The sequence below is a fragment of the Nematostella vectensis genome, chromosome 9 (assembly GCF_932526225.1).
Source record: "Nematostella vectensis chromosome 9, jaNemVect1.1, whole genome shotgun sequence".
NCBI classification, from domain to species: domain Eukaryota; kingdom Metazoa; phylum Cnidaria; class Anthozoa; order Actiniaria; family Edwardsiidae; genus Nematostella; species Nematostella vectensis.
In genome coordinates this window covers 6,843,069-6,868,589 of record NC_064042.1, presented here as the reverse complement: position 1 = coordinate 6,868,589, position 25,521 = coordinate 6,843,069, and the positions used below count along the sequence as shown (strand labels likewise).

General features: G+C 38.5%; 1 protein-coding gene and 1 long non-coding RNA gene across 12 annotated transcripts; one reads left to right on the top strand and one right to left on the bottom strand.

Annotated features, from left to right (window-relative positions):
• The first annotated feature begins 533 nt into the window (after positions 1-533).
• Positions 534-24,553, top strand: LOC116601924 (lutropin-choriogonadotropic hormone receptor). 11 transcript variants are annotated; one of them, XM_032362815.2, is made up of 12 exons: positions 534-1,215; positions 2,099-2,217; positions 15,758-15,821; positions 18,668-18,793; positions 19,046-19,117; positions 19,462-19,533; positions 20,037-20,108; positions 20,183-20,248; positions 20,681-20,752; positions 20,909-20,980; positions 21,422-21,490; positions 22,094-24,553. In XM_032362815.2, exons 4-12 carry the CDS (start codon positions 18,708-18,710, stop codon positions 24,024-24,026), a joined length of 2,514 nt encoding a protein of 837 aa, XP_032218706.2. In that variant the 5' UTR covers positions 534-1,215; positions 2,099-2,217; positions 15,758-15,821; positions 18,668-18,707; the 3' UTR covers positions 24,027-24,553. The 11 variants fall into 11 exon arrangements, with proteins under 11 accessions (XP_032218706.2, XP_032218700.2, XP_032218707.2 ...); XM_032362809.2 differs by lacking the exon at positions 2,099-2,217; XM_032362812.2 differs by lacking the exon at positions 534-1,215 and having other exon boundaries at positions 1,787-2,217.
• On the bottom strand, positions 12,162-15,190 carry LOC116620916. The gene is made up of 2 exons (XR_007313656.1): positions 14,539-15,190; positions 12,162-13,966 (listed from the first exon to the last, which is right to left on the bottom strand). It is a non-coding gene; the product is annotated as an uncharacterized LOC116620916 (long non-coding RNA).
• Positions 24,554-25,521: the final 968 nt, after the last annotated feature.

Sequence of the window (25,521 nt, the reverse complement as noted above, 5' to 3'; positions counted from 1 at the left end):
TCACGCGAGTTTTTTTATTTAATCACTTACGTGTGCTTTATTTCCGATTTAGAAAATTCGGATTAACAAGTTGTTTGCATCTTAACGAATCCATTATCAATAACGTTTTTTTTTTCTAATTTAATGGATGACTGATTCATAAACCGTTTACTAGTATGTCGAACCATTATATTTAAAAAAAATTACTGAGTAAAAAAATAGCGAAGAACAAGTTAAGATAGTTACCTACTATTTAAAATAAACTAAAACTCGAACTCATTTATACAATTTGTAATGTGAAATGGCAAGTTTTGAGGTATTATAGCCACGATAAACTGTTCTTTAACATATCTACGTCGAGGAGGGTTGAAAATGTCAATAGGGTAAGAACCTGCCGTTTGGCTTCCTGATGGACCACAATGAAAACGATAAGAAATATTATGCTGATAGCTATCTACATAGGAGTAGAAATTAAACCAATTGCTGTATTCTTTACGCTACGCCTGCGAAGAAATCTTCAAGGAAAACATAATTTTAATTTCCCGCTTGTTTTCAAAGCTGTTGATTTGCTTAATTCCATTTTCACATTTTGTTTCTTTGGTTTGGTGCCCACCCACCATCTGTGCTTATCCGTAGATGTTATCATGCACCAAATGACAACCTTTCAGAAAATAGCTCTAACAATTTAAATCTTATCCTCGAGTTTGCTAAGAGCTAAGACTAAATGGTGGTATTGTTGCGAGGTATAACCACTGACAAATGCATTATTTCGGGATTTACCAATTGATGGAAGCGAAGATTCTAATCATCTTTACAAACAATAACTTAAAATGAAATCCAATGTTGGTTTTACGAGTACTCGAAATGACATGAAAATTGAAATTTTCCCCCAATAACTTCAAGGCTCTTTTCACGCCCTATTTTCGATCAATCGCCAACCACTTGAGTTATCCTGTGAGAGATTGGGCGATGATATTGAAGGCTTGGATGTACTGATGTATAACAGTGAAGGAGCAGAGAATTGCAGCTGCCATCGAGCATTACCAGCTGCGCCTAGTCTTGACAACTAAATGATATTCTGTTGTAGCAAGAAATTCGTTTACTTTGCGAGTATCCATACTTCCTACGTCAATTACGCCTTGCAGAGTAGTTAAACCTTGTCTTTTTCCTCTTCTTGTCGGTAGAAACGATTACTTGACGCTGTGGAGAAAACATAACTACCGTACAACAGACCAGGTAACCGAGAAAAATCGATTTGTTAATTATTTCTGCCTTTTTATAACAATAAGTCGTTGTATTTATTGATTTTCACAACGGCTTTCGCACAAATGGTGCGAGATTAGACACCATTTTTGACCCGAAGTATCATATCTTAACGGCAACAAATTGCTCTTCAGCGATAAAGATTTCTCAGTTTTGGTCATAAAAGAAAACAACAAATTGCTCTTCAGCGATAAAGATTTCTCAGTTTTGGCCATAAAAGAAAGCCAGCGGTGTATTTTGTTTTTCACTTTTAATAAATTATGATGCCTTTAAATTTTGTTTTGAAATTAACAAACAGTTCAAAGAAAAGCCAAGACATCACACGAATTGTAAGCTCATCTTAGTAATTTCCAAAACCTTACATGACTCCAAAAACAGCACTCGTTTAATAGTCGCATAATATAACTCATCGTTGTCAAGTCGAAAAGTCTTAAGTCAAACTCATTGGTGGTGCCCTTATATTCAAAAAATTATAATAGATACGAAAAAGAAGCTGTCATTTCTCTCGCTGTCAAGTTCAATGCCTCGGTTGGCGCTTATTTTCGCTTTTTCGAGAAATCGCTTCTCTTTGAAGCATTATTTATTTATTGTTAAAAGACAGGCTGTAGGCGTCTTGTCGCTTAGATCAATGTATTGTTTATGATTTCCCTCTTAAATGTGCATAGCAATTTAACTAAACGATTTCAGCATAACATTTGAAGTCAAATAGAATGAGCTAGACTCGTGCCCAATCTCTTATGAGCCCAGCGCACCCGGCGCAATTCACGTTTATTCGCTTGCCTTTTGGGTTTATTGACCCGGCATTTTCATCCACCTGGTAATTTGACCCTGTTTTACCCTCTGTAACTAAACCCAGAAACTCTCAAGACTGTCTCGGGATGTTGCACTTCGCTCATGTTTGACGACTGTACCTAGAAACCACGCCTTAGTCCCGCTTTGATTTTCTGCTTAAAATTCAAAGACTCTCAAGTTCAGGTTAGTTATGGTTGAAAAGCATTTTGCGACATTCTGCTGTGTTGCTGAGGTGTGCTAGTGGCTATAAAATCTTATATATTAGAATAGATGATAATGCTGGGTATCTTAAACACTGATTTTAGGAAATGTATGCTATTGTGACCGTCATTAACATTAAGTGCTCAAAATTTGGTTTCATCACTTGTTACGGTGAAATTTGCTAGTGCTGCTGCGATTACAAGCAGGCATACACCTTTAAAAGCAGAATGTTGTAGATCTTTGTTAAGCTAAAAAGGGGGTTTAGTAGGTAACTATCTTTACTGGTTCTTCACTTTTTTGGTATAATTTTCTTCAAATTTAAAAGTGCGGCATACTAATAAACGATTTATGAAAGCCTTCAGGATTGCCTTGATTCCATACAAGATAAGACAAAAAAGCTTTAGTCGGTGAACTTTGTCATAAGCACTTGAGAACCCGATATGCTTGACGTTTAACCATTTCCTGGCGGAATGAGCCTCGAACGGCTATTAGAGCAAATAGAAGCACGCTTAGCTCTTCTTTGGTCTCCTCTTGTGTTTTGCTTTACCGTAAGCGTTTATGCGTTCGTTAAATGTCAAATGTCTACATTTTCATTTTATTGGTCGTTAAAACATCAAAATACTGAAGAAATAAGAAATTTTTAATTTTAAGTAATTTCGTCGGAAACCTGATAAAGGCCTTAAGCAAATTTTAGATTGATGAGTTGTAGTTTATTCCTACTGATTGACCAACTCAAAGAAATTTTAAAGATTTTTTTAATGTCCACTGATAAGCGACTGGCCAACTTAATTCGCGTCCGCACTAATTGTTTCAGCTTGACTATATTTTCTTCTCTGATTGGCCATTCAATTTCATACTCGTGCACTGATTGGCCAACTGGAATCGTGCGCGTACACAGATTTGCCTAACCAAATCTTAAGTGTGTTCTGATTGGATTCTAGGGCTTATTGTTTGGACGGCGAGGTCTGTTGAGGAATTGACAACTGCCGATTGACAATTCACATTTGTCTGTTAACCACACAGAATACAATAACCCCGCCAAAATAGATGATCAAAAACGCGATTTTAGCTTTTTTTATTCCAGGTACCTCCGTTTATAGGGGCATCACGTTAAAAAGGTTAGTTTTGTTGGTCTGAATAATTCGACTATCGATAATGGCTTGCCATTTTAATCTCTTTCATAATGAAATAATCTGAAGAGCACTTGCTAAGAACGCTTGCCCTTTAGGATCGGTATTAGTTTATGCTAGAAACAAGCACGGCAAAAATACATTATTAAATCTTTAATATAATATCATGTCGGTTCTTAACACCGTGCAAAAATACAGGCACACGAGATGTTCTTTGACATTGTGTCTCTTTTTAAAACTTCCTGATCCGCAATTTCTCACAATGGGTTATTCCATTTGCAATTGATAGTGATCGCCCATACCTGTAGGGCTGATATCTCGCGCTAAACTCGTTATCTTTTTCTCTTTTGCCTGAGTTTCATATATTAATGGAAATCGAGCTATCGTTAAGGTTAAGAGGGATGTTCAATTGTCGCGGTGCTAGTGGTTCCGAGTACTTGGCCCTTACTTTGAGGAGAATCGCCGGAAAATTGAAGATAAAAAGGAATTAAGAATTCACTGCCCAAGGCAGCAACTTACTTGAACTCGGATAACTAGCAGCGACGTAGTCAGGATCCTTAATAGGAGGGGCCCAAAAAGGACTTTCAAGGCATTTTCTCCTGTATTGTATATGTCTCATACATTTACTGTATTTTTGGCTGCTGGGTGGGGGGGGGGGGGGGGGGGGGGGCTAGGCCACCCCTGCGTTAAATTTTTCCTTGTTTTTTTTTTATTTATTTTTACTTTCTTTTCATTGGCTTTTATTTGAATAACTCGAATAACTTAGATGACTCAAACTCAAGACCATTCACTCGAATTCTCTGCAAGAGCAAATGTTTTCCTTAACAGAATTGTGCTCCGTAAACTCGAACTACTTTTTGCTCTTCTACCTAAAAATAACCTGCGTAGCGGCGCTAAAAAGGAGGGTAAAGAAGGCCGCCGGCGAGAGAGAAAACATCTGAGCGAGCGGCCAGATTTAAATGTCTTCCGACGACCTAAACGCATTAATTCGTCATTCAGTCGAACTAAATCATTTAGTTAGTCATGACGTATAATGCGTCCAAGAAGCCCGTCTTTATACTAGACAGAGTAAATTGACGCACTATCAATCTTTACCCAAAGTCGTCTGGACCCATTATACGTCTCTATTATAAAAACGGCTAATCAAACAATCGATAAACCAATCACTCTGTCAGTTATAGTTCGTCGCTGTTCATAACCAATAAGACAGACACATCGCATGACTTGCAATGTCGCCACTTTTTGCACGTGACACAAGCGTGTGCGACCTGCACTACGCGGATACAGGAATTGCAGATTTGATTGACAAGCCCTTCCAAATAAATAAATTAATTAACCAAGAATCAACTCTTATTTTCCGTATTAATGCCTTTTGCTTATACACTCTTTTTTTATAAGAACCTTTTTATAAGAACGTTTAGCCTGATATTTCAAAAGATTCTAAGAACACCTGAGCGGTTATTTATTACTGGGGGGGCGGCAAATATGTAGGGGGGGCTACGTTTTTTGTCGCCGATTTAGGGGGGGGGGTTCATTTTTCTGGGCTGTCATTAAAGGGGGTGTCACATTTTTTGGGCGCCGAATTTAAGTCTGGTGTTTTAATATAATACTGTGCAAGAGGGTCATTGTTCAAATGAACCTTTTGTTCAGTTCACACGTTTCCTACTTTATATAAATAAACTTTGGGAATCCCTCTCATGGTTGACAGACGAAGCTGCCCGATCTAATCAGTTGAACAAAACGAATGCTTTGAAATGTTGCAAAACCTAGACTCAAATGTCTTTATTAACGGCGTCGACGACGAAGTCGTTTTCTAGCGACACCGCAGGCCCGTACCCAGGGGGGGGGGGGGGGGGGGTGGGAAGGGATTTCCTTGATAAAAATCTGACCATGCCTTTGCAGTATCTCCACGGGACGCTTATTGTCGGATTTGGCTACATACCAGATACCTATCAGAGTGATCTAGCTGATTCTTAATAGCACCTCTATTTAGAACCAAAATGGACCTTTGGCCGTTGTTAGGGGGGGGGGGGGGGGGGGGTGGGTAGGCCTTTCCAGATTGTGCTCGGCACTATTTCAGCTCAATTTGGGTTTAGGAGCACTATTTTGATAAGAGAGCACTTTTTGGGTAAACAAGTCAACTTCTAGCTTTTTTAACCCAAGTTACTAGATTTTGTTGTCTTATTTAGACATTTCTAGTTTCCTTAAATACAAATAATATTATCTCAACTAGGCTAAGACTGTGAGACTGGTGATTTCGACATTTTTGTGCTTTGGTAACCACAAATATTGGGTAGACTGTGGAGTTCATTACAATAATAGAATGCCTTATCTAGAAGATCTGTTTGCCACGTTTTCCTGTTTTACATCTATTGTAATTATTACATGTTAGGAGATTGTTATAATTAACGTCTGTTATCAGGTTTGACACTATTGACATTGTCGATGTTTGTAAATGAACATTGTTTTTAGAAGTATCCAAATAACAAAGGTAAACAAACACAAAAGAGAACAAAGTCATTTATAATACAGTTGTCATACACTAAAGTGTGATTTACCCGTTCATGGACAACAATATAAGATAATCTAATGCATGTATTTAGTATTTAATATTTTATTTAATATTTTATTTTTATTCAAATTTTAATTAAAACACAACTTATCTCTAAACTGTTTTAGAAACATACGGTAATTTTCTTTTCGCCAAGGAGCACTATTCGAGCACTATTTTGATTTTGGAGCACTTTTTAAGCACTTTTTGGGTGATTTTGGGAGCACTATCTGGAAACGCCTACCCGGGTACAGGCCTGCACCGATATTTGCCTTAACTGCCTTAACTGAAATTAGACGTTCTCATAAATAGAAAAAAAGAATGTATCTGTCTCAAAGAATACTCCATGTGATGCATGTGAAATATCTTTTAAAGCTCGCGGTATAACATCAGTTTCAGTCTAGCCTTAAGTAGAACCGAAAAACAAACATAGGTACACAACTTGTACCGAAGAGCTCGCAGTCCATATTACGCCTACAAAGTCCACTTAAGACAAGCTTTGTTATTTTAAAAGTCAATGTTGTCAATAGGTACCTAATACCCTTCACACACCAATGGTATAATGTGGGTTTGTTTTGTCTTTATTTTGAGATCAATTGGCTCGTAGTGTTCAAAAGCCCAATGTGCTTTTCAGACATATGAAATGCCGGATTTCCTCTTGCTGCTTTTAGCGGCCCTGTGTTTTACCCTGGCTCTAAACAATTTTGGACACAGAGTGAAAAGCGTCAAAATAGACAGGAAGAGCTGGCACTATTATCACATTTTCATAAATACGTAAAAGCTACTATAAGATTAGCGGCACGCAGAAATCTTTAAAAAACATCCGTTTTAGTTATACTCTTTCAACCATCTTTTTTCTTAAAAGTACTTGCTAATTCAATTGTCTGACGTCTTATTGTGTGAATATATAATATTACGCAAACCTATCTCATGACCCATAGAAGACAAAACCAAGTAAACCACATTGAAGATGTTTTGTTCATAGCTTTAGGAGGTTGTCGTAATTACTTGTTTGTCTTCTTTCATGTCTAATCCCATTTGAAAGCATCATTTCAGTGGTAAATTGAACTCCTGGGCGCGTCTAACTTAACTTGGTTTCTAATAAGATGTATTCGAAGTCATTGCGCAAATGTGGAGGTGTTGACATAGCGAATGTAACGCATATTTGGTTGTCAGATCTCTCGCGTATGATCAGCTGGCTCTTTACGCGCGCCAATAATTAGCTAAATAACACGCTAGACCAATCAGAAGTCTCGCTTTATTTCAATCAACCAATCAGCGTTTTGGACCCCACCTGATTATTCCTAGGGATTTAGGGCAGTTTGACAAGTCGTGGACTTTTTAGTGCCCGTACTAAAATCCTGGCCATATTTCACGTGCTATGAATTTGGTAATAGGTTCCTTGATTCGGCGACGGTAAGGTAGGTTATCTTACTTTTTTATCTGTTTTTACATTGAGAATGATATTTTTGTATCTCTTCGATGTAGAAAATGTAACTTTAAAACCTCCCCATTGGGAAATATAGCTATTGCATATCGCAGATGTTTGCAGAGATTACCTGTATTAAACTAGTTTTCAATAATTCGTTGCTATTACGAAAGCCTGCCTGAAATCAGACCTTGTGTTCCCAAAAAGCAACCAAGAAATTCAACATTTTGCGTAAATTTTCGGAATTTCAAATGATTTATTAGGTCCAGGAAAGCCGAAAGCCACATTGTCTATATTATGCGAACGTAACAACACCCATAGGGCACGACTTGACTGATAGAACTTATCTATACATTTAGCTTGTACACATTTACTGATGCAGCCCGGCAATTACAGGAAAGCTTCGGGTTATTTAAGGTTTCAAGATGAATTACCTTAAAAAATAACCAAAACTTAAAAAAACAAAAACACAACCCTTCCTAAAGCCAAGAATGCTAGCGTGAAAAAGGTGGAAAAAATAGTGAAAGAATGTCGTGCTGAAAGCAAGAATTTTTAATCGGTTGATAACGCAGGTGCATCGTTTTTTACTATGCTGCAAAAGGTATACACATAGTCTACAGCACACACTCGATGTTCCGCTGACGTTTACTTAGTTGATATATACAGACAAGTAAAACTGCATAACTTTCGTTGAAATTTTATTTCTAGACATTCTTTCCGGTCGCCATTATATTTATTTTATCTTTTTTTGTTCTTGATTAGAGCTCTCTGCCAAATCTGTCAGCCCAAAAGAACAATCTCCAAAACTGGGAAATCTAGGCTATGGGACTTGTCGTGTAATATATAAATTTTAAATGTAAATTTGGAACAGGAAATAGAGAAATGTAGCCAAGGTGGTGTGGATGGCAACTATATAAAGAAAACCAAGATTAAAAAGGATTCTCGCCCTGCTTAGATCAACCTTTCGGGTTTTTTTATTTCTTTTTTGTCATTTCACCACGCTTTTTTTCTTTTTCTTTTGATTTTTTTGCATAACGATTTTGTAAGGAACACATCCGCAAATGAGATTACACACAATCGATAATGATTATTTTTTAGAATAGATGAAATATGCTGTCTAGTAGTGGAGCGCAAGATATTTACAATGATCGATTTTGTTAAAATGCGAGGCATTATGGTCAGTTGCTTTGTTATTGTCACCTTCAAGGACTATTTTCCCAAGTATCAATTTCTTGTAGAGAACACAAGCAGCAAGAAGCAAACGATATTAATTTTAGTATTATCGATTTCAATCGTGGATTCAAATGCACCCTGCGAATAATAAACACGGCAAAAGTAAAAAAAAAACTAGTTTTGCTTCAGCATATAAGCTGGCTTAAGCTCAAACAATGCCGGTTAGTAATTTGGCAATTTAAGTATCCATATGATTAGTACACCCCTCACAGTAATGTTTAAATATTTTTTCTTTACTTTTTCGCACGTATTTTTTGTTGTCGAGACCAAATGTCTATTGCCAGTAGGTATATTTTTGGTTTTGACTAAACCATGGGTCTAAACCCTTTTAACTAATAAAAGTACTCCATCTTTAATCATATATCTATTACGTCTATATATACATACTATCAAAATTACTTAGTAAGAGATTGAACGGAATATCTTGTCAGTTCGATTTAGTAAAATTTTGTTTTAAATTTATTGTGAGGTTCTCTCTAGACTTTGATGAAGTTAACTTAAAAGTAAATGTTTTTGTTGATATATTGTCAAAACGTAATAGTTCCCTTTTTCTGTTTTGTTTTTGTTTGTTTGTTTGCTTGCTTTGTTTGTTTGACTGTTTGTTTTCTCATAGTCTATATTATTCAAAGAAGTAAAATTCCAAGCTATTCCAAGCAAGGTTCCCCATCATGTTTTGACGTATTTTGATTAATTTCCAGATTCTGTCAAGAGACCATTAAAAGAGTGAGGATTAAATACTGGTTGGGTTTTAGTATATATTGCCCTTACTTCACTTTACGCGCTGTTAGTGCTTGACAAGTCATCAATAATACTTGCTCACGAAAACGTCTCATTACTTCGGTGCTTTTCGCATAAAATACCGCCTTCCGAGCCGCCCTGTTATTTTTTTAATAATCTGCTGAAATTTAAATTTTGAAACTTATTACTGTACACAGCAAAAACTGTTAAAAAAAACTGTTAAAGAAAAGACTCTCTGGGTAGGTAACAGTTATCGAGAACGAAAATGACGATGAGTTCACAGCAAAAACAGGAAAAAGTGTGATTCATTGGCTAAAGTTAAAGGTAAAAATTAATATAGAAAGCCATAAAAGTAAACTATATAAAACACGCTTCAAAAAAATTACTGTTACTTATTATAATTGTTCATTGACCTTCTGATATCGAACCGATAACAGCAATGATATGTATCTCAGGTTTTCCTCCACTTTTTCTGTCAGGCGTTTCTCGGTATATGGAACAACAGCTGCTGTCTTTTCTATCAAAAAGGTTCTGGAAATTTTTCGAACAGAAAAATTCAAGTGAGAGTTGTCCCTAGAATATAATAAGTCCTATCGATTTTACCAAAGCAATATCATTCGTTTGGCATTGAATTCGACCTTTTAAAATACGCATATAGTTTATTTATCTACCGCATTCTAGTGAGAAAATAGCGCAGGTCGGTTATCAAATGGACCTCAAAAAGAGTCGTAAAAAGGCGGGAAAGGTCAACTTTTTAAGGGTAATAAGGTTGTAATTAATCAAACTAATCAATTGTGCCAGTTTCAGTGTCAAATTACTTTAGATAGAAAATACATAAACAATTCGTAAACAATAGAAAAGGATGGAATCACGACAGCATAATTGTTCGGCTATTTCACCCTTATACTGTCCTTGACAACCAAGACAAACACACGCAACACACGTCAACAAATACTGCGCCTCTTAAAGACCCTTTTTTTTAACAATTCCTCCCCCTTTTTAATGAAAGTTCTCAGGGTAGGTTTTAAGCTGATTATATGGCCTGGAAATACTCTTTTCTTTAAATTTAGCAAAAGTTGAACTTGGCTTTTTATGAAGCACGTCCTAGAGGCCAGGGCTCAAATAAAGCTGTCCTACGTGATAAATGAGAGATTCTAAATGCATGAGAATGTAATTAAATATTTCCATCCATTTACGTGTGTGGGGATATCCCCCTGGTTTCCGGAAGCTTTTATATGCCATCGCAGTTCTGCTGTTTTTTTAACTCCAATTAGCGAGCGAGATAGGTAATTTTCTCCGCCCTTTTCAGATATTTAAAGCGACAAACGCTCGAGCGATCAAGGCGAATATTTATCGTCAAAGAGAGAAAACACGCCGGGCACAAAGTGTCCTAAAATCGGCAATGTTCGCCTGTACTTTTGATCAGCGGATGCACGCGTGAGTCTGGCGGGGTTTTCAAAATGGCGGCTCGCTACAGTCGTGAAGAAGTGCTCGCTCTTGTCCTTGATGACAGTGATCCTGAATATAACGAGGATTATGACAACCCTACGACAACGAAGACTGGCAAAAACTCTCGGCGGTTTTGCTTGTCCATTTTTTTTTATTTCCAAGGACAAGAAGGAAGAAGTTCTGCACTTTTTTTCGATCCGTTTATTTAAGGTGTTTTGCGTTACTTTGTCCGGCTTCACATCAGAAGAGGTGATTGGAATTTTTCAAACGCCAGCTTAAAGGAATGAAGACCGGGCATATGGTGTCCCTTTTTGTCTCCGAAAACAAGGAGCTGAGACTAGCGTACAATACACGCCGATCGCAGGTTGTTCTTCCTTTTTTTATGGAGAATGGAACACTTGTGGAATTCCACAACACAAAAACTGACATTCTCGTTTTTACTGTTTTCTAACCTCTTTCCAATGAACACTTCTATTCAAGGAACACCTCTATTCAAATGACACCTCTATTCAAGGGACACCTCTATTAAAAGGACACCTCTATTCAAGGGACACCTCTATACAAGGGACACCTCTATTCAAGAGACACCTCTATACAAGGAACACCTCTATTCAAATGACACCTCTATTCAAGGGACACCTCTATTCAAGGGAAACCTCTATTCAAAGGAAACCTCTATTCAAGGGACACCTCTATTCAAGGGACACCTCTATTCAAGAGACACCTCTATTCAAAGGAAACCTCTATTCAAGGGACACCTCTATTCAAGGAACACCTCTATACAAGGAACACCTCTATTCAAGGGACACCTCTATTCAAAGAATACATCTATTCAATGGCATATCTCTCCTTAACTCAAGGAATACTTTTGTTTTATGGACAACTTTATTCAATGAACATCTCTATTCAAGTTATACCTCTATTCGAAGGGCACCTCTATCCAGGCAGACAATGCATTATTTTTAGTAAGATGAGATTCCTGACGAAAAATAGATATTGAATTCAGTGCTTTTCTGCAGTCTCTGTTGTCGTATGGTTGTCATGATCCTCATTATATTCAGGATCACTGTCTATACAAGGGACCCTCTATTCAAGGGACACCTTTATGAAATTGACACCTCTATTCAAAGAATACCTCTATTCAACTGCATTATCTCTCCTTAACTCAAGATAGAACCTCTATGATATTCAAAGAACACTTTTGTTTTATGGACAACTTTATTCAATGGACATCTCTATTCAAGGGACACTTCTATTCAAAGGGCACCTCTATTTTATGGACATTCTATTCTAGTGACAACTCTACCAACAAGAGACACCTCTATTCAAGGGACAACTCTAGTGAGGGACTCCTACTTTAAGTATATCTATATTAATAGAAAATATCTGGCAGGAGTATGAAATTGCAAGATTTATTTCAGAAATAGAGGTTACAAAATATGTAACAATTCAATAAATATTGTAAATATATATATATATATATATATATATATATATATATATATATTTATAAATTGATATGATAATCTTATATTATTTATTATCTTATGAATAAAGTATTTATTAAATTGTCTCTATTACCATAAAAGGCACGAGCACTTCTAAAATTGAAGTAAGATTATATAAATATTTTTCAAATAAATTTTTACTTTTTTGCTAAATCCTTAATTGCTTTAAGCAATGAATGTCAAAAAACTGTTGTGTGACAGAATAAATATTGGCAAGAATTAATAGTTATGGATATATCAAAATATATATAAATATATCAGCATTACAGTATTATGCCTCAGAATTCAAATATTACATAACTATTATTTTCAGATAGTATAGATCACTTTGTACAGTATATACAAAAAAAATATGTGTGAACATTTGCAACATTTTGTTGCATAGGATTTTGAAAACCTCAATAAAGAATAATTACCAATATATTAAAGTATTTTAATTTTAGTACCATAGACGAATGTTGTTTATTTCTTCCCTGATTCTAGTATATACATTACATATTTACTAAGGGATATACAATTCCAGTTTCCTTACATTTCTTATGAACCTGCATTAGGTAGCCACTTTATTTTATGCTGAAAGCAGATCAATCACACTTTTTATGTAAGAACACAATACAGTAAATGCTCTGCCAACATGCACTCTTGTGAGTGAACAGCTTTACTTCCAAACAACTTTTCTAAACCCAGATTTTGCATCATTGAAATACTGTGTTCAAGTTTATCATAGACCTCACTGCATCACAATAACAATGTTCTTATTCATAAAAAAAGAGTTGCTGATGATTTGAAATAATATATTGATCAAATGTATTCCAAAATTAACATACAAATATGTATTTTTTTTTTATTTGCTGTAATTTGTAATTGTATAACATAAGAGATCTGCATTTAGCATTTGTAAAGATAATGGGATAAGTAGAAAGTATACCAACTCTGTCTTAGGCTGCCATAAGATAATTTACAAAAAAAGTTCAATAAAGATAATAGAAAATCAAACATTTTATTTTAAAAAAATATTTCATCACCTATCAAAGTCTATCATTCATAAAAAAAGCATTTAACCATTGGATGCTTACAAATAGATTCTTTTTTTTTTTCTATCAAATTAGCCTCTTACATCTTTTTACTCACCTTTTTAAGGAGACAATCCACCTCAGAGTACATCAAACATGCTATTTTTTACAGGATTACATACCTTTATTTTTTTACTCTTAGAGCTATGGCAATCAGCCACCAAGAAATGTTTGGATGCAACATTTATATCTTGTACACAAAGTGTGTGTACATCAAACATGTTCTGGATGTATGTTAAGGCAAGATAAAAAACAACAGAGAAATAATGGAAACATGTAAACGTTAGTAGCGTAACCCTAAGTGACAGCACTTTGGGTGTAGTCAACAGTAATTCTTACCCCTAAGATATTTTAAAGCTTGCACATCACTATAGCAGGTAGCATGACCCCTCCCTCAGTGAAGCATGTCGGATTCTTCCTCCTCATAGACACTGCATTTCCATTTAAAAACCCCTGCTGACTGCCTCCTTCCTGACTGTTACCTTCCATACGACTGTCTAAATCTACCTACCTATTTTTAACTGCTATGCAGAGTAAGGTTATTGATTACATTTAAATATAGCCTGATAATATAATAACCTAATTACTGCTATCTATTTTCTATTGAGGATATCACTAATCTGAAGAGAATATCCATGTAGCCATCAAATATGAAACAAACAAACAAAGATAATAATTAGACCAACATGAAACTACAAGTCATCTGTTTGGAAGAACTCAGAATTTAGAATCCAATTAAGTACTAAGTCTTACTTAACTATTTTGATTTGACTCAGTTTTCTGATGTAACTTAAATGATTATCATATTTGGTTTCACTTGAGTTTCGTTAAGAACAAGTTTATCCAAGAATACAATAAACTGAAGCGCTGTTGAAACTGAAAATACTTTCACAACAAAGAATAATTATTGTTTATAAGCTACCATAGCAACGCTCGCGCCGGGTTTTTTTAGTTCTATTCCATGTGTTATTTCTTTGACGAAACAATCTTTCGATCTAAAAGAACCAACAATTTGACTATAATTTATAACTCAATAAATCACCCCTCTTAAATAACACGATAGCGTAAAATAATGCGCAAGTCTGGCTAAAACAAATATGTCCTTTCCTTTCGATTCCTTTTCTATAAGCACTGCATTTCTACAAAATAAGTATTATATGTAAACACATTCTATTTGGTTCTTTATAAATACCTTTCTGCTAAGCCTTCTCAGCTTTTCTCGCTTCGCTTTCAAGTTTCTTCTCAGCGATGCTTTGCTAAAGGGAAGAAAACTCATCCTCCAGGTCCTGCAGTTCTCACGAAGAGTCCATCACATTCTGTCACTTTAATTTAGCCTCTCGCATTTACTCTCCGAGACTAAACCTCTTTGGCATATTTACAATTAAACTTGAAAATTAGAGTGAGGTTTCAAAAATAATCGCGCGAGAACAGAGGAGAAATCTACAAAACAAAAATCATAGCGAAGACATTCAGGGATTCAAGAATCGGACTACCCTGCTGATTTTCAATAAATTCTTTCGACGTAAAAATAAAATCGGGACTCAAAATAACTGCATTCAAGACATTTTGGGAAAAGTCGCGGAAAGACCGTATCCCTTTGAAGAATAGGCGCAGGAACCGCGCGAAATTCTGGCCGTGTTTGATACCAAATCAAACCTTGTTCTTCCGTCTGTGCCTTACCGCCATCCGATCTTATTTTCCGAAGCTAGCGAAAATCCTACGAGCTTTAGAACATAGGGCCCGAGCAGATTCGTAAATTCGGCACCAGTCCTCTGAAAACGTGCCCCGTCCAAGATGGCGATTTGACACGGAAAACCCTGCCGCTTTTGGAGTGTTTTGTGCCCGGCGTGAAACCCGGCAATAACAAATTCATAGTTTGTCAGTGATTACAGTAAAAGCGACCATATCAAAATCGGTATATAATAAATGCGGTGATTTTGCGACGATTTTCCGGTAATCAAACGGCATTTTATACATGTCATTATTGATTTAGGACCTATTTTCTATCAAGAAGCCTTAAACTCTCTGTAAGTGAAGATTCCTTTTTAGGCAATGAAATCGGGTTTTGATTTGACAGTTTTCTCATTCAAGGGTTAAATGAGGCTATAATGGGCCAGTTTGACAAGCGAGTTAACACGATGGCGCCGCGCAATGTGGCCATTCACGTTAAGTGGTGCCAAATAGATCGCGATTTGACTTCTGCTACTCTAAACGTCTTCAACAAATTATTTCCTTTCTTGGTTTTCCCTGTTTGATGTGGCAAACGTTTATATTTGCGAATAGATATGAATTATGATCTGTAAAATCCCCATGAAAAATTACTTTTTCTAACGTGCTGTCTATGAATCTAAGAATTGTAAATTAGTTATTAGTTAATTTAGTTATTTTATCATTTCTTTGTGATTTGACAGTTCACTAGACACCAAAACCAGCCCAGTGATTTCTGCTTGATTGTGGTTAAATCGCGGATCCAAGGTAAGCCTAGCTTCCCCTACCCACCCCCCCCCCCCCCCTTCCTCCAACAAAAAGACACAATTTCTCACGGGGAGTGTTGTGTACATGACAGAGTGCGTAGCGTGAGTAAGAAGCGAAAAGGAGATTAGATCCGACGAGATTTCGTGCGCCGACCCACGTCATCACCTGACGCCATCCTCACGAAGCACCTTACACTTCAGCTTTTAAAATATCATGCGTATCGGACCAAAACAACTAACCAATAAAAAAAAACAGGATGCGTCTCCTAAGATCTTTGTGCTTTAAAAATTTTAATCTTAAAACAACATCTTTTTAAAAGCGCTTTAAGGATTTTAGGGAGCGGTTTGCCAAATTGTCGCGGCACAGGTTGAAAAGCGCCCATTTTTCATTGATTCCGGCGTTTTATAAGTCTATATCCGGCATTTTCTTAAAGCTATCACAGTTTTTGATGTCCTTGTGTTCATTAACAGGCAAAAAGGCCCATCAAACGAACTGTTAAGTAGCCACTAGTCTATTTCAAATTCATAGCCTCGGTTTGCAAATCACATGGTTGTTATGTTAAAATAGATAAACACACTAATTGACAATAGCTAAATGCAAAATCTTGTTACGGTTATTGGGTATTTGGCTCAAGGGGCTGTTAGCATAACTATAGTTCACCGACCGTATAAGCGATTGTTCTAGGTCACTCGACCCAATCACATCTCCGACCTTGATCAAGATGTATTGGTACGCAAATGCATCGTACGCGTAACATAAACGAGTCCAAGACACCGGCCTTCCTGTTACTGTCGAGGTGTTAGCGGAATCCTAGTTAATTACACAAGGGGTTTCAGTACAAGACACTTTCAAATGCGGAAAGCCATCGATATAAAGGGAGCGGGTCTTCGTGGATCGTGCGTGTGCCTGTTGATTTACAACTGACAAATATAAGCCGTTATCAACAAACCACGCGATCCTTCAGGCCTTGCCTTCTTGGCTGAGTCGAGGAGACGGGAAGATAAGTGCGATAAAACAGCTAAACTGGCCGAATAAGCGTCGCTTGAGTAGTTTATTGTGTGCGCAAATCGCAAGAAAAAGACTGGCTTTCTAATGGGAAAAGCTTCCTGAAGTATCGCACTGCAAATACAAAGCGAAGGAGCCCTGCATTGAGGTACACCAAAAAGAAAATACCCTTTTACTTCAAGGGGAATAGGTATATTTTGATTTTGTTTATAACCCTTCAGGCAGTGGTTGTATATATAATAAGGTGATTCTGAAACAACAAAATGAATTTTTCAGATGCAAAAACTGATTTAAAAAGATAAGTATCAAGTCATACATTTCAAAAATAGAGCCATTATTGCTCACAAAAAAGGCTTTTCAATAAACAATCTAGGAAATTTTGCATCAATTTGTTACAAACCTGGCAGATTACCATGGCCTTTAAAAATTTCATCGTTATCTCGCACAAAAGATACAGTGCTAAAATTTATACACGATGCTCAACTTCAGTGGCCTGTTTTTATTTCCTCAAAATTAGCGTGATTAAATTATATCTTGTGGAAGATAGATGCTGGAATTTCTCTTTTATTTTCTTCATATTTATTTGGGGCAATTCACCTCAACCCCCAAATGGACATAATCTATTTATGTTATTGGCGAGGTCTTCTAATTATAAAAACGGTTTAAAAAATACAGTGACTTACGAACCACCTGGTGTCAAAGCAATACCAAATTAAATGGGCTATTCAGTCTATACGAGTATTTACAAAATTACGAAAGCATCGCAAATGACATATTACTCGCATGGATAGCTATGTATTGGATCTATCTATTATTGTTTAAATACATAGATCCCCGAAATTGCTGTAGTTACAATCAAAATAAACTGTGTTTCCGCCATAATTACCACAGACCACACCGCTTTTTCTGTGATGATATTGCTAAGTTATTATCGCGACTTCTTTCACATGAACACTGACAAATTATTCGATTTAGATCAAAGTTCCTAATTCACCATAGATTGTATTGTGTAAGATTGGTCGTTTCCGCGGAAATATTGGCAGAGAAATAGTAGAAATTCGCTTGAAGATCAGATAATTTTGTGACCACCCGTGGTGAACATATCTATGGGCTAAGCGGCAAATTAATTTTGCGATAACAAGCCTACACAACAATAAACCTTTAAAACGAGCACTTTGTATAGTGGGTCTTACAAATGATATAAGATGGCAACTAATTCATTATAGAAATAATAAGCAAAATCTAAAGGAGAATATTGGTATTTCCCCTATGTATGAAACGATATACAATACCTAGTTATTGAATATTGTTATTGGAGATATGGAGAAAAACCGCAGCGACAACATTTAGTCTTCGACTATTAGAAAAATTGACTAATAAGGCTTTTCATTGCCCTTGGGATAGAGAAGCGAGATATAAGCATTCACATAGACAAAGATTGCTTTATTCTGCATTTGAATGAAATTTGATAGAAGGATTAAATTTAATTTTAACGAGTTGCACTTGCACGGGCAACAAAAAAAAATGTAATAAAGCGCAAGATATTTTGTATGAAATGCTTCTAGCAGGAATATCTTGATTGATGAGTGTTAAGATAAAAACCAAAAAAAAGTCCATTTAAGCTATAGGGTAAAAGTTAAATTAGGTTTTTCATAATCTTTTAAGAGAATCATAATCATCGTTTTTTCACTACCCTTGAAAATCACGATTACTGGTCTATATACGTATTCCTATATTTTCATTTTATTTCTTCTCCTAGCATAACCCCCTCTTCCTCTGTCCAGGAATGGGCGTGGCCTCCAATGGCAGTATTATATCGTATTTGATGCATCTGATTGCAGTTTGTTCAAGGGCCATAGGATTGCACATTGACGCAGCAAGATGAAACAAATTGTACCCTTTGCTCTTATCATAATCGTATTAGAAGCATCTCACAGCTTTGCAAGAATCATCTATGGGCGCTCAATGTAAGAAGTAGTTAATGCTTTTTTGGTTTAGAGATTGAATTTTTTGTGGAAGGCGGGACTCTTTCTTTAAGGAGGGGGATATATACACATTCCCTGTTTAAGTATAGGGAGTACCGCCACAGTACGCCCTACATAATATTCGTAAAAAATATTAAGGACCTTGTTTAATCTTATTGGATAAACCTTGGTGTTTGATAACAGATCTTGATCTTTTACGTGCTTCTGTCTTAGTCGAAAACTAACTTTTTTCAGAACGTGCAGAAATCTTTATTTGACCACCTTCCCGTCATCCAAGTGCACCAATGACACAAACTTTACTAAACTGTGAGTATCCTGGTGGCAAGGTTCTCAATAACAAAGTGCTCAATTGCCGCCTTGGTTTTCGCTGTAGGGGGAGAGACAATGCAACCAATAATTTTGAAGACATAAAAATTAAATCCGTCCAAGCAGTGTTGTTCAATGTTATCATCTTCATAACGCCAACGATCAACGATGCCTCCCTCTCCCCCCCCCCCCCACCACTATCACCAACATTCTCACACCTCTATCTCGTTTTACATACATACATAAGCCCTGCGTAGAGGACGACGTTTTGTTTCAAATCATCGACCCCTTATCGAATAAACTATCAGCAAAACAAGTGAAAAATCTTTTTTAAAAAATTCCAGTGATTTATCGCACAATAACATCCGACGAATCAAGCAAGGAATGTTCAATGGACTTGGAAACCTTACAGATTTGTAAGTTGGCAGCAGCGCGAGACTGGAAATGACGTTCGCACCAATACGAGGCTAGGAAGGGGAGAGGCGTTGGGTTTGTGTGGACTGCCATTGTTTTCCCGGGCTGTACGCGTTTTTTAGTATTAAAGTTGTATTGAATGTTATGTGGGAAAGGGGAATATTTCCTGCTCGCGGGCACTGATTTCTCTCTTTTTATGTGCAACAATAGTTACCGTTAATGAAAAACAAGACAAATCAGCTTTCTCGAGGTCCGTATCGCCGAATTTCGTCAGTCAAAGACTTTCAACAAAATAATAGTATTTAAAAAAGGCATCATATCAGTGAGTAGAATACAATCTGAGCCATGGTTTGGCGAGTAAAGTTGCATCGTTATATTAACAGGTTTTTAATCATTAAAACAATATTGTCCACCATTTGTCTGTTGGCGATACCATATTCAATTATAATCTTTTTCCAATAACCTTCATCTTATTTTAATCATTTCTATTACCTCTGTGCCTTAGATACTTAGCGCACAATGGGCTCGAGGGGATCTCGAAAGGTTCATTGGACGGTCTCAGATCACTGCGAACACTGTAAGTAAAAGCGGGTATTCCAAGTTAACACTTGAGCGCAAGTATCATTTGAGTCCCTTTTAATCGTTCAACAGAAAACTTAAGGGAAACAGTATCAAGAAAATCCCGGAGTTCACCGTCAAGTCAACCATTACTTACTTGTAAGTGATACAGTGGCCGGCGTAGTGCCGAGTAGTGTGACCAGTGCACTAGCATTGAATCCAGGAGGCAGTTATTTTTACCCCCCCCCCCCCCCCCATCCGTCTGTTTAGGCTTGAAGCTTAGAAACAGCAGGCGTGTGTCACTTTATTTTCAGAATGTTTGTTGCATCATGTAAAAAAAGGGACATATATCTATACCGAATATTTATTTTGCAATCTGCCAACTAATTTTGCCCGCAATTTTCTCGCATTATGCTGATGAGATGTAAATAGATTTTATTTTTACTTTGGTCTTTCAGGATTCGATGCACATGTGTTTATGCAGATAACTAGCACTATAGATTGTTCCATAGATTATGCGTAGATATATCCTGTCTAGTTAATACTTCATGGATGCGCCGATCTCAAATATAGCTTCTAATTAATCACCAGGGATCTTCGAGATAATCCGCTTACAGAGATAAGTGCGTCTGGCCTTATCAACTACCCCGAGCTGAGAATCCTGTAAGTGTATGAATAGGGTTATTACTCATTATCCATCGTGACTCGCCAGATGTGGCGGTAGCGCGCGCTATTAGCGCTTCTTTTGCGAGTAATGGATATAAAACCCTTCATGGAATTTTACCTTTTTTAATTAATCTGACAATTTTACCTAAACAGAGACCTGTCAGGGACAAAGATTTTACGTCTGCCATCAAACGTGTTTCGCTATAATCCGGATCTACAAGAGCTGTAAGTTATAAGTTTAAGTCTATTAATTCTCGTGTGAGGAGAAACATCCGACGATACAGTCGATTAGATCATTCTCTTTAGCCTGTGTAGCAAGCGAGAAGGGGAGCATGAGAAGGGAAGATTGGGGGGAAAGCGAGCGCGCGCCCACAGCGTGGGAACGGAGGAAGAACCGCGCGAACAACGGTAGAAGGAAAAGAGACCACACCCACAGCGGTAAAGAACGCAATCTCGTCCCCAGGGCCCGTTTGTCGACCCATGGGCAGAAATAAGAAGGATTCTGGGGACACGATTGTAAAGAATGGGGAAGGAGCCGCGCACACTACAGTGAAGAACGGAGTGCTCCCCTCAGCTCCTATTTTGTAAGCGCTTGAATAGAAAACATAGACATCCCCTCCACCTGTGCAGAAACGCGTGAATGACTGACTTGTCCTGTAATTTCAGATATCTGACTAACACTCCTCTTGAATACCTTGATGAAGACGCATTTGAGGGCATTTCGCTGCTACGCCTGTAAGTACCCAGTATCCCCATCCATATTATTTCGAATGAGATATTTGTTGCCAACACTTTTCTGTTTACATTTGGATTGTCATGCCTTCGCACTTGAAGACACGACAAGAGCACACGCCATATAAGGAAGGCGAAAACCTCACAGTTCCCATATGCAGAGACCTTTGTTTCCCCCTCAAAAACGTTGACCTGACCTGAGGCTTAATCCTAATTTTCTTCTCTGAAAAGCCAAGTGCGCATCACCGAGCTATCGTATTAAATTTTATGTTTGGCAATTGGATAGCGCACTTTAACATACAAAATGATCAAATGCGCTTCACATGTGACTGACTTTACTCGTCAGTGTGTAGATACAGACTGCTTCACGCAGTTTACAATCATGAGTGTTGGTTAGTGTGTAAGCATTGTCGCTAAAGATGGTACCACGGGCCAGCGTCCCCAGCGGTTCGTTTACGTCCCCCAATACAGGGTTATTGGTGTACAATGAGAAAAGGGACCTCCGGCTTAACGTCCTTATCCGAGAAGACGAGGGATGCGCAGTCTCCAATCAAGAGATCCACTTACATGTGAGGACTCATATTTCTTTTTCGATTTCTTCTGCAGGTCCGTCAACGCGACTAAAATCACCTCCCTCCCAAGCAAGGGCGTCAGGACACTAAGCTTTCTCGACATCCGCAAGGCAATAAACCTGTGGCAGTTACCCTTTAAGTCGTTCGAGAAACTCATCCACATCAACGTGGAGTACCATTTCCATTGCTGTCTACTCAGCAAGCAGCACGACCCGTACGTGGCCACACCCAACTTCGATAACTTCACTCAACTTCCGCCCTGTAACGACACAGAGCCCAGTCCCTTTCCATCTGACCTGACAACCACTACTATAGCTACCCCAACAACGCTCGACAACGATGACCCATTTAACAAATTCAAAGATCGCTTCCCGGTGTTAAAAAATACAACGCTCGCGAAGCCTACTCCAAAGAGATGCTCTAATCAGTATCATAACGAGCTGCCTACCCTCGGTGGACCGCGCCCTGTGCTAGTATGCTTACCCCAACCGGATGCGTTTAACCCTTGCGAGGATATCCTCGGTACGGATGGGCTTCGCGCGTGTTCGTGGCTTGTCGCGATTTTCGCGACTCTGGGTAATGGCTTCCAGTTGATCGTACTCGCGAATAGTCGCCGCAACTCGCTCATGTACAGGGTCCTAATGTCAAATCTCGCAGTGGCTAATTTCTTCATGGGGATCTACCTTGGCATGATCGCGACTGCGGACGCGTGCACGTACGGTGAATACCAGAATCACGCGAGGGCGTGGCAATTCGGGACGGGGTGTAACGCGGCGGGATTCCTCTCAATCCTATCCACAGAACTAGCAGTCTATACTCTGACTATAATCACCTTGGAGAGATATTACACCATAGTCCATCCGCTAAAGAACGACATGCACTTATCAATCAAACAGGTCGGGACTCTGATGACGTGTGGGTGGCTATTTGCGCTCACTCTCGCTACCCTACCCCTAGTGGGGATTAGCTCGTACCAGAAGGTCGCCGTGTGTCTTCCGTTTGATGTCGGGAATCCTGTGTCGACGGCGTACGTAACTTTTCTGTTGATCACGAATGGCATCGCGTTCCTGAGTGTACTGTTTTGTTACGCGCGCATGTACTGTAGTCTCGGAGGCGCGCGTTGTTCGAGCGCGGCGCGCGTGGAGGGGCGTGTCGCCAAGCGTATGGCACTACTCGTGCTGTCTAACTTCTCGTGCTGGTTTCCTATCGCCTTATTTGGACTTATCGCCATATATGGAAACCCTGTCATTAATGTACCGTCGTCAAAGTTTTTGCTAGTGTTCATCTACCCGATCAACGCCTTTACGAATCCTTATTTGTATGCGCTGGGAACGAAACACTTCCAGCTAGATGTTTTGGACTTGATCAAGAGATTTGGATTTTGCCAAAGGCGAATTGATAAACTTAGTAATAAACTGCTAGATCAGCTGGCGTCGCTACCAAACACCTCTAAGGCTAACACAGGGAGTAGATCGAGTTTGAACTCGTTCAGAGTATCGCCTCATAGTTCGTTCAACGGAAAGCCATCGGATGGTAAAAGACGAAGCACTCGTTCAAAACTATCGACGAACTCCAGAGACAGCAGGTCTTCTTGTATTTTTCTAAGCATTCCCAGTTTCCCTTGCGGGGGTCAGGACAAACAAAAGCGATACTCATCGGACCTCGATTCCATGTCAGCCAATGGAGACTGCGCATTTGAGACACCAGAAACGGAGCCGCTAAAACCAGGAACAAGAAATGGACGGTTGGATTTGAAACTCCGAAGATCGTCCGCTAGAGAAGTAATTATCGCGGGCTCGGTACTATCTAAGATATCGTGTGATTGCAAAGATGCCAAGCACCCAATCAGAGAGTGCCACAGGCAAACCGCGGGAGAAATGAATGACAATGAATCCCCCGTGGAGGATGATGAGTGGCAAAAACAGAATGGAGGCTATGTCCCGTCCGTCATGATAACTTCATGTTAGGTATAACAGAGAAATTATGAAGTGAATTATTGTAGTAGAATATATAAAAAGAAAAAAAGGAAAATGGACAGAACGGTATTTTCCGTTAGACATGATACTTAATGTTAGGTATTACAGATAATTTATGAGTTGAATTGTTAGAATAGATTATATGACAAGAAAAAGGAAAATATACAGAACGGAGGTTATATTCTGTTTGACATGATGACAGAGAGTTGATGACGATTTTTTGATCAATAAATTGACAAAAAAGAGACGTGCACTAGGGAAAGGAATTCAAGTTAAAAGAATTGTCGATTTTAATAGTGTATTTAAAAATAACATTCAAATTGCCAAGTGTTCAGGGAGGAGAGGGAGATGATGTTTGTGGCTTGACCGCTTGGCGCACGGGATCCGATAAGGTCGCAAACATCCCTACCCCCTCTCCCTCAGTAATATTAGGTGCTCCATCAAATGGGGAATTCTACAAAAGCAGAACTATGTTTACGAGAAGGACAAATGTATTAATAAATGCTATATTTATTTGACTTGGATTTGATATTTTGTACCGACTAATTGATTTACCAGAAACGACACATCATTGCCATTGTAAGGGCATATGATTATAGAGTTATGAGGTTTTTTTGACTTTTGGAGTTCACTACCCACTGCACAGTTAAAACTGTGTCTACAAAAAAAGACTACATCATTGTTTTATTCTTGATGCAATTGCAAAACGTTAGTGGGATGGCCTGGCTTCAAAGGCTGGTCACGTAAGTGAGATGGCCTGACTACAAAGGCTGGTCACGTGAGTGAGATGGTCTGACTACAAAGGCTGGTCACGTGAGTGAGATGGCCTGACTTCAAAGGCTAGTCGCGTGAGTTAGATGGCCTGACTTCAAAGGCTAGTCGCGTGAGTTAGATGGCCTGACTACAAAGGCTGGTCACGTGAGTGAGATGGCCTGACTTCAAAGGCTGGTCACGTGAGTTAGATGGCCTGACTTCAAAGGCTGGTCACGTGAGTTAGATGGCCTGACTTCAAAGGCTGGTCACGTGAGTTAGATGGCCTGACTTCAAAGGCTGGTCACGTGAGTTAGATGGCCTGACTTCAAAGGCTGGTCACGTGAGTGAGATGGCCTGACTTCAAAGGCTAGTCGCGTGAGTTAGATGGCCTGACTACAAAGGCTGGTCACGTGAGTGAGATGGCCTGACTTCAAAGGCTGGTCACGTGAGTGAGATGGCCTGACTTCAAAGGCTGGTCACGTGAGTTAGATGGCCTGACTTCAAAGGCTAGTCGCGTGAGTTAGATGGCCTGACTTCAAAGGCTAGTCGCGTGAGTTAGATGGCCTGACTACAAAGGCTGGTCACGTGAGTGAGATGGCCTGACTTCAAAGGCTGGTCGCGTGAGTTAGATGGCCTGACTTCAAAGGCTGGTCACGTGAGTGAGATGGCCTGACTTCAAAGGCTGGTCACGTGAGTGAGATGGCCTGACTTCAAAGGCTGGTCACGTGAGTTA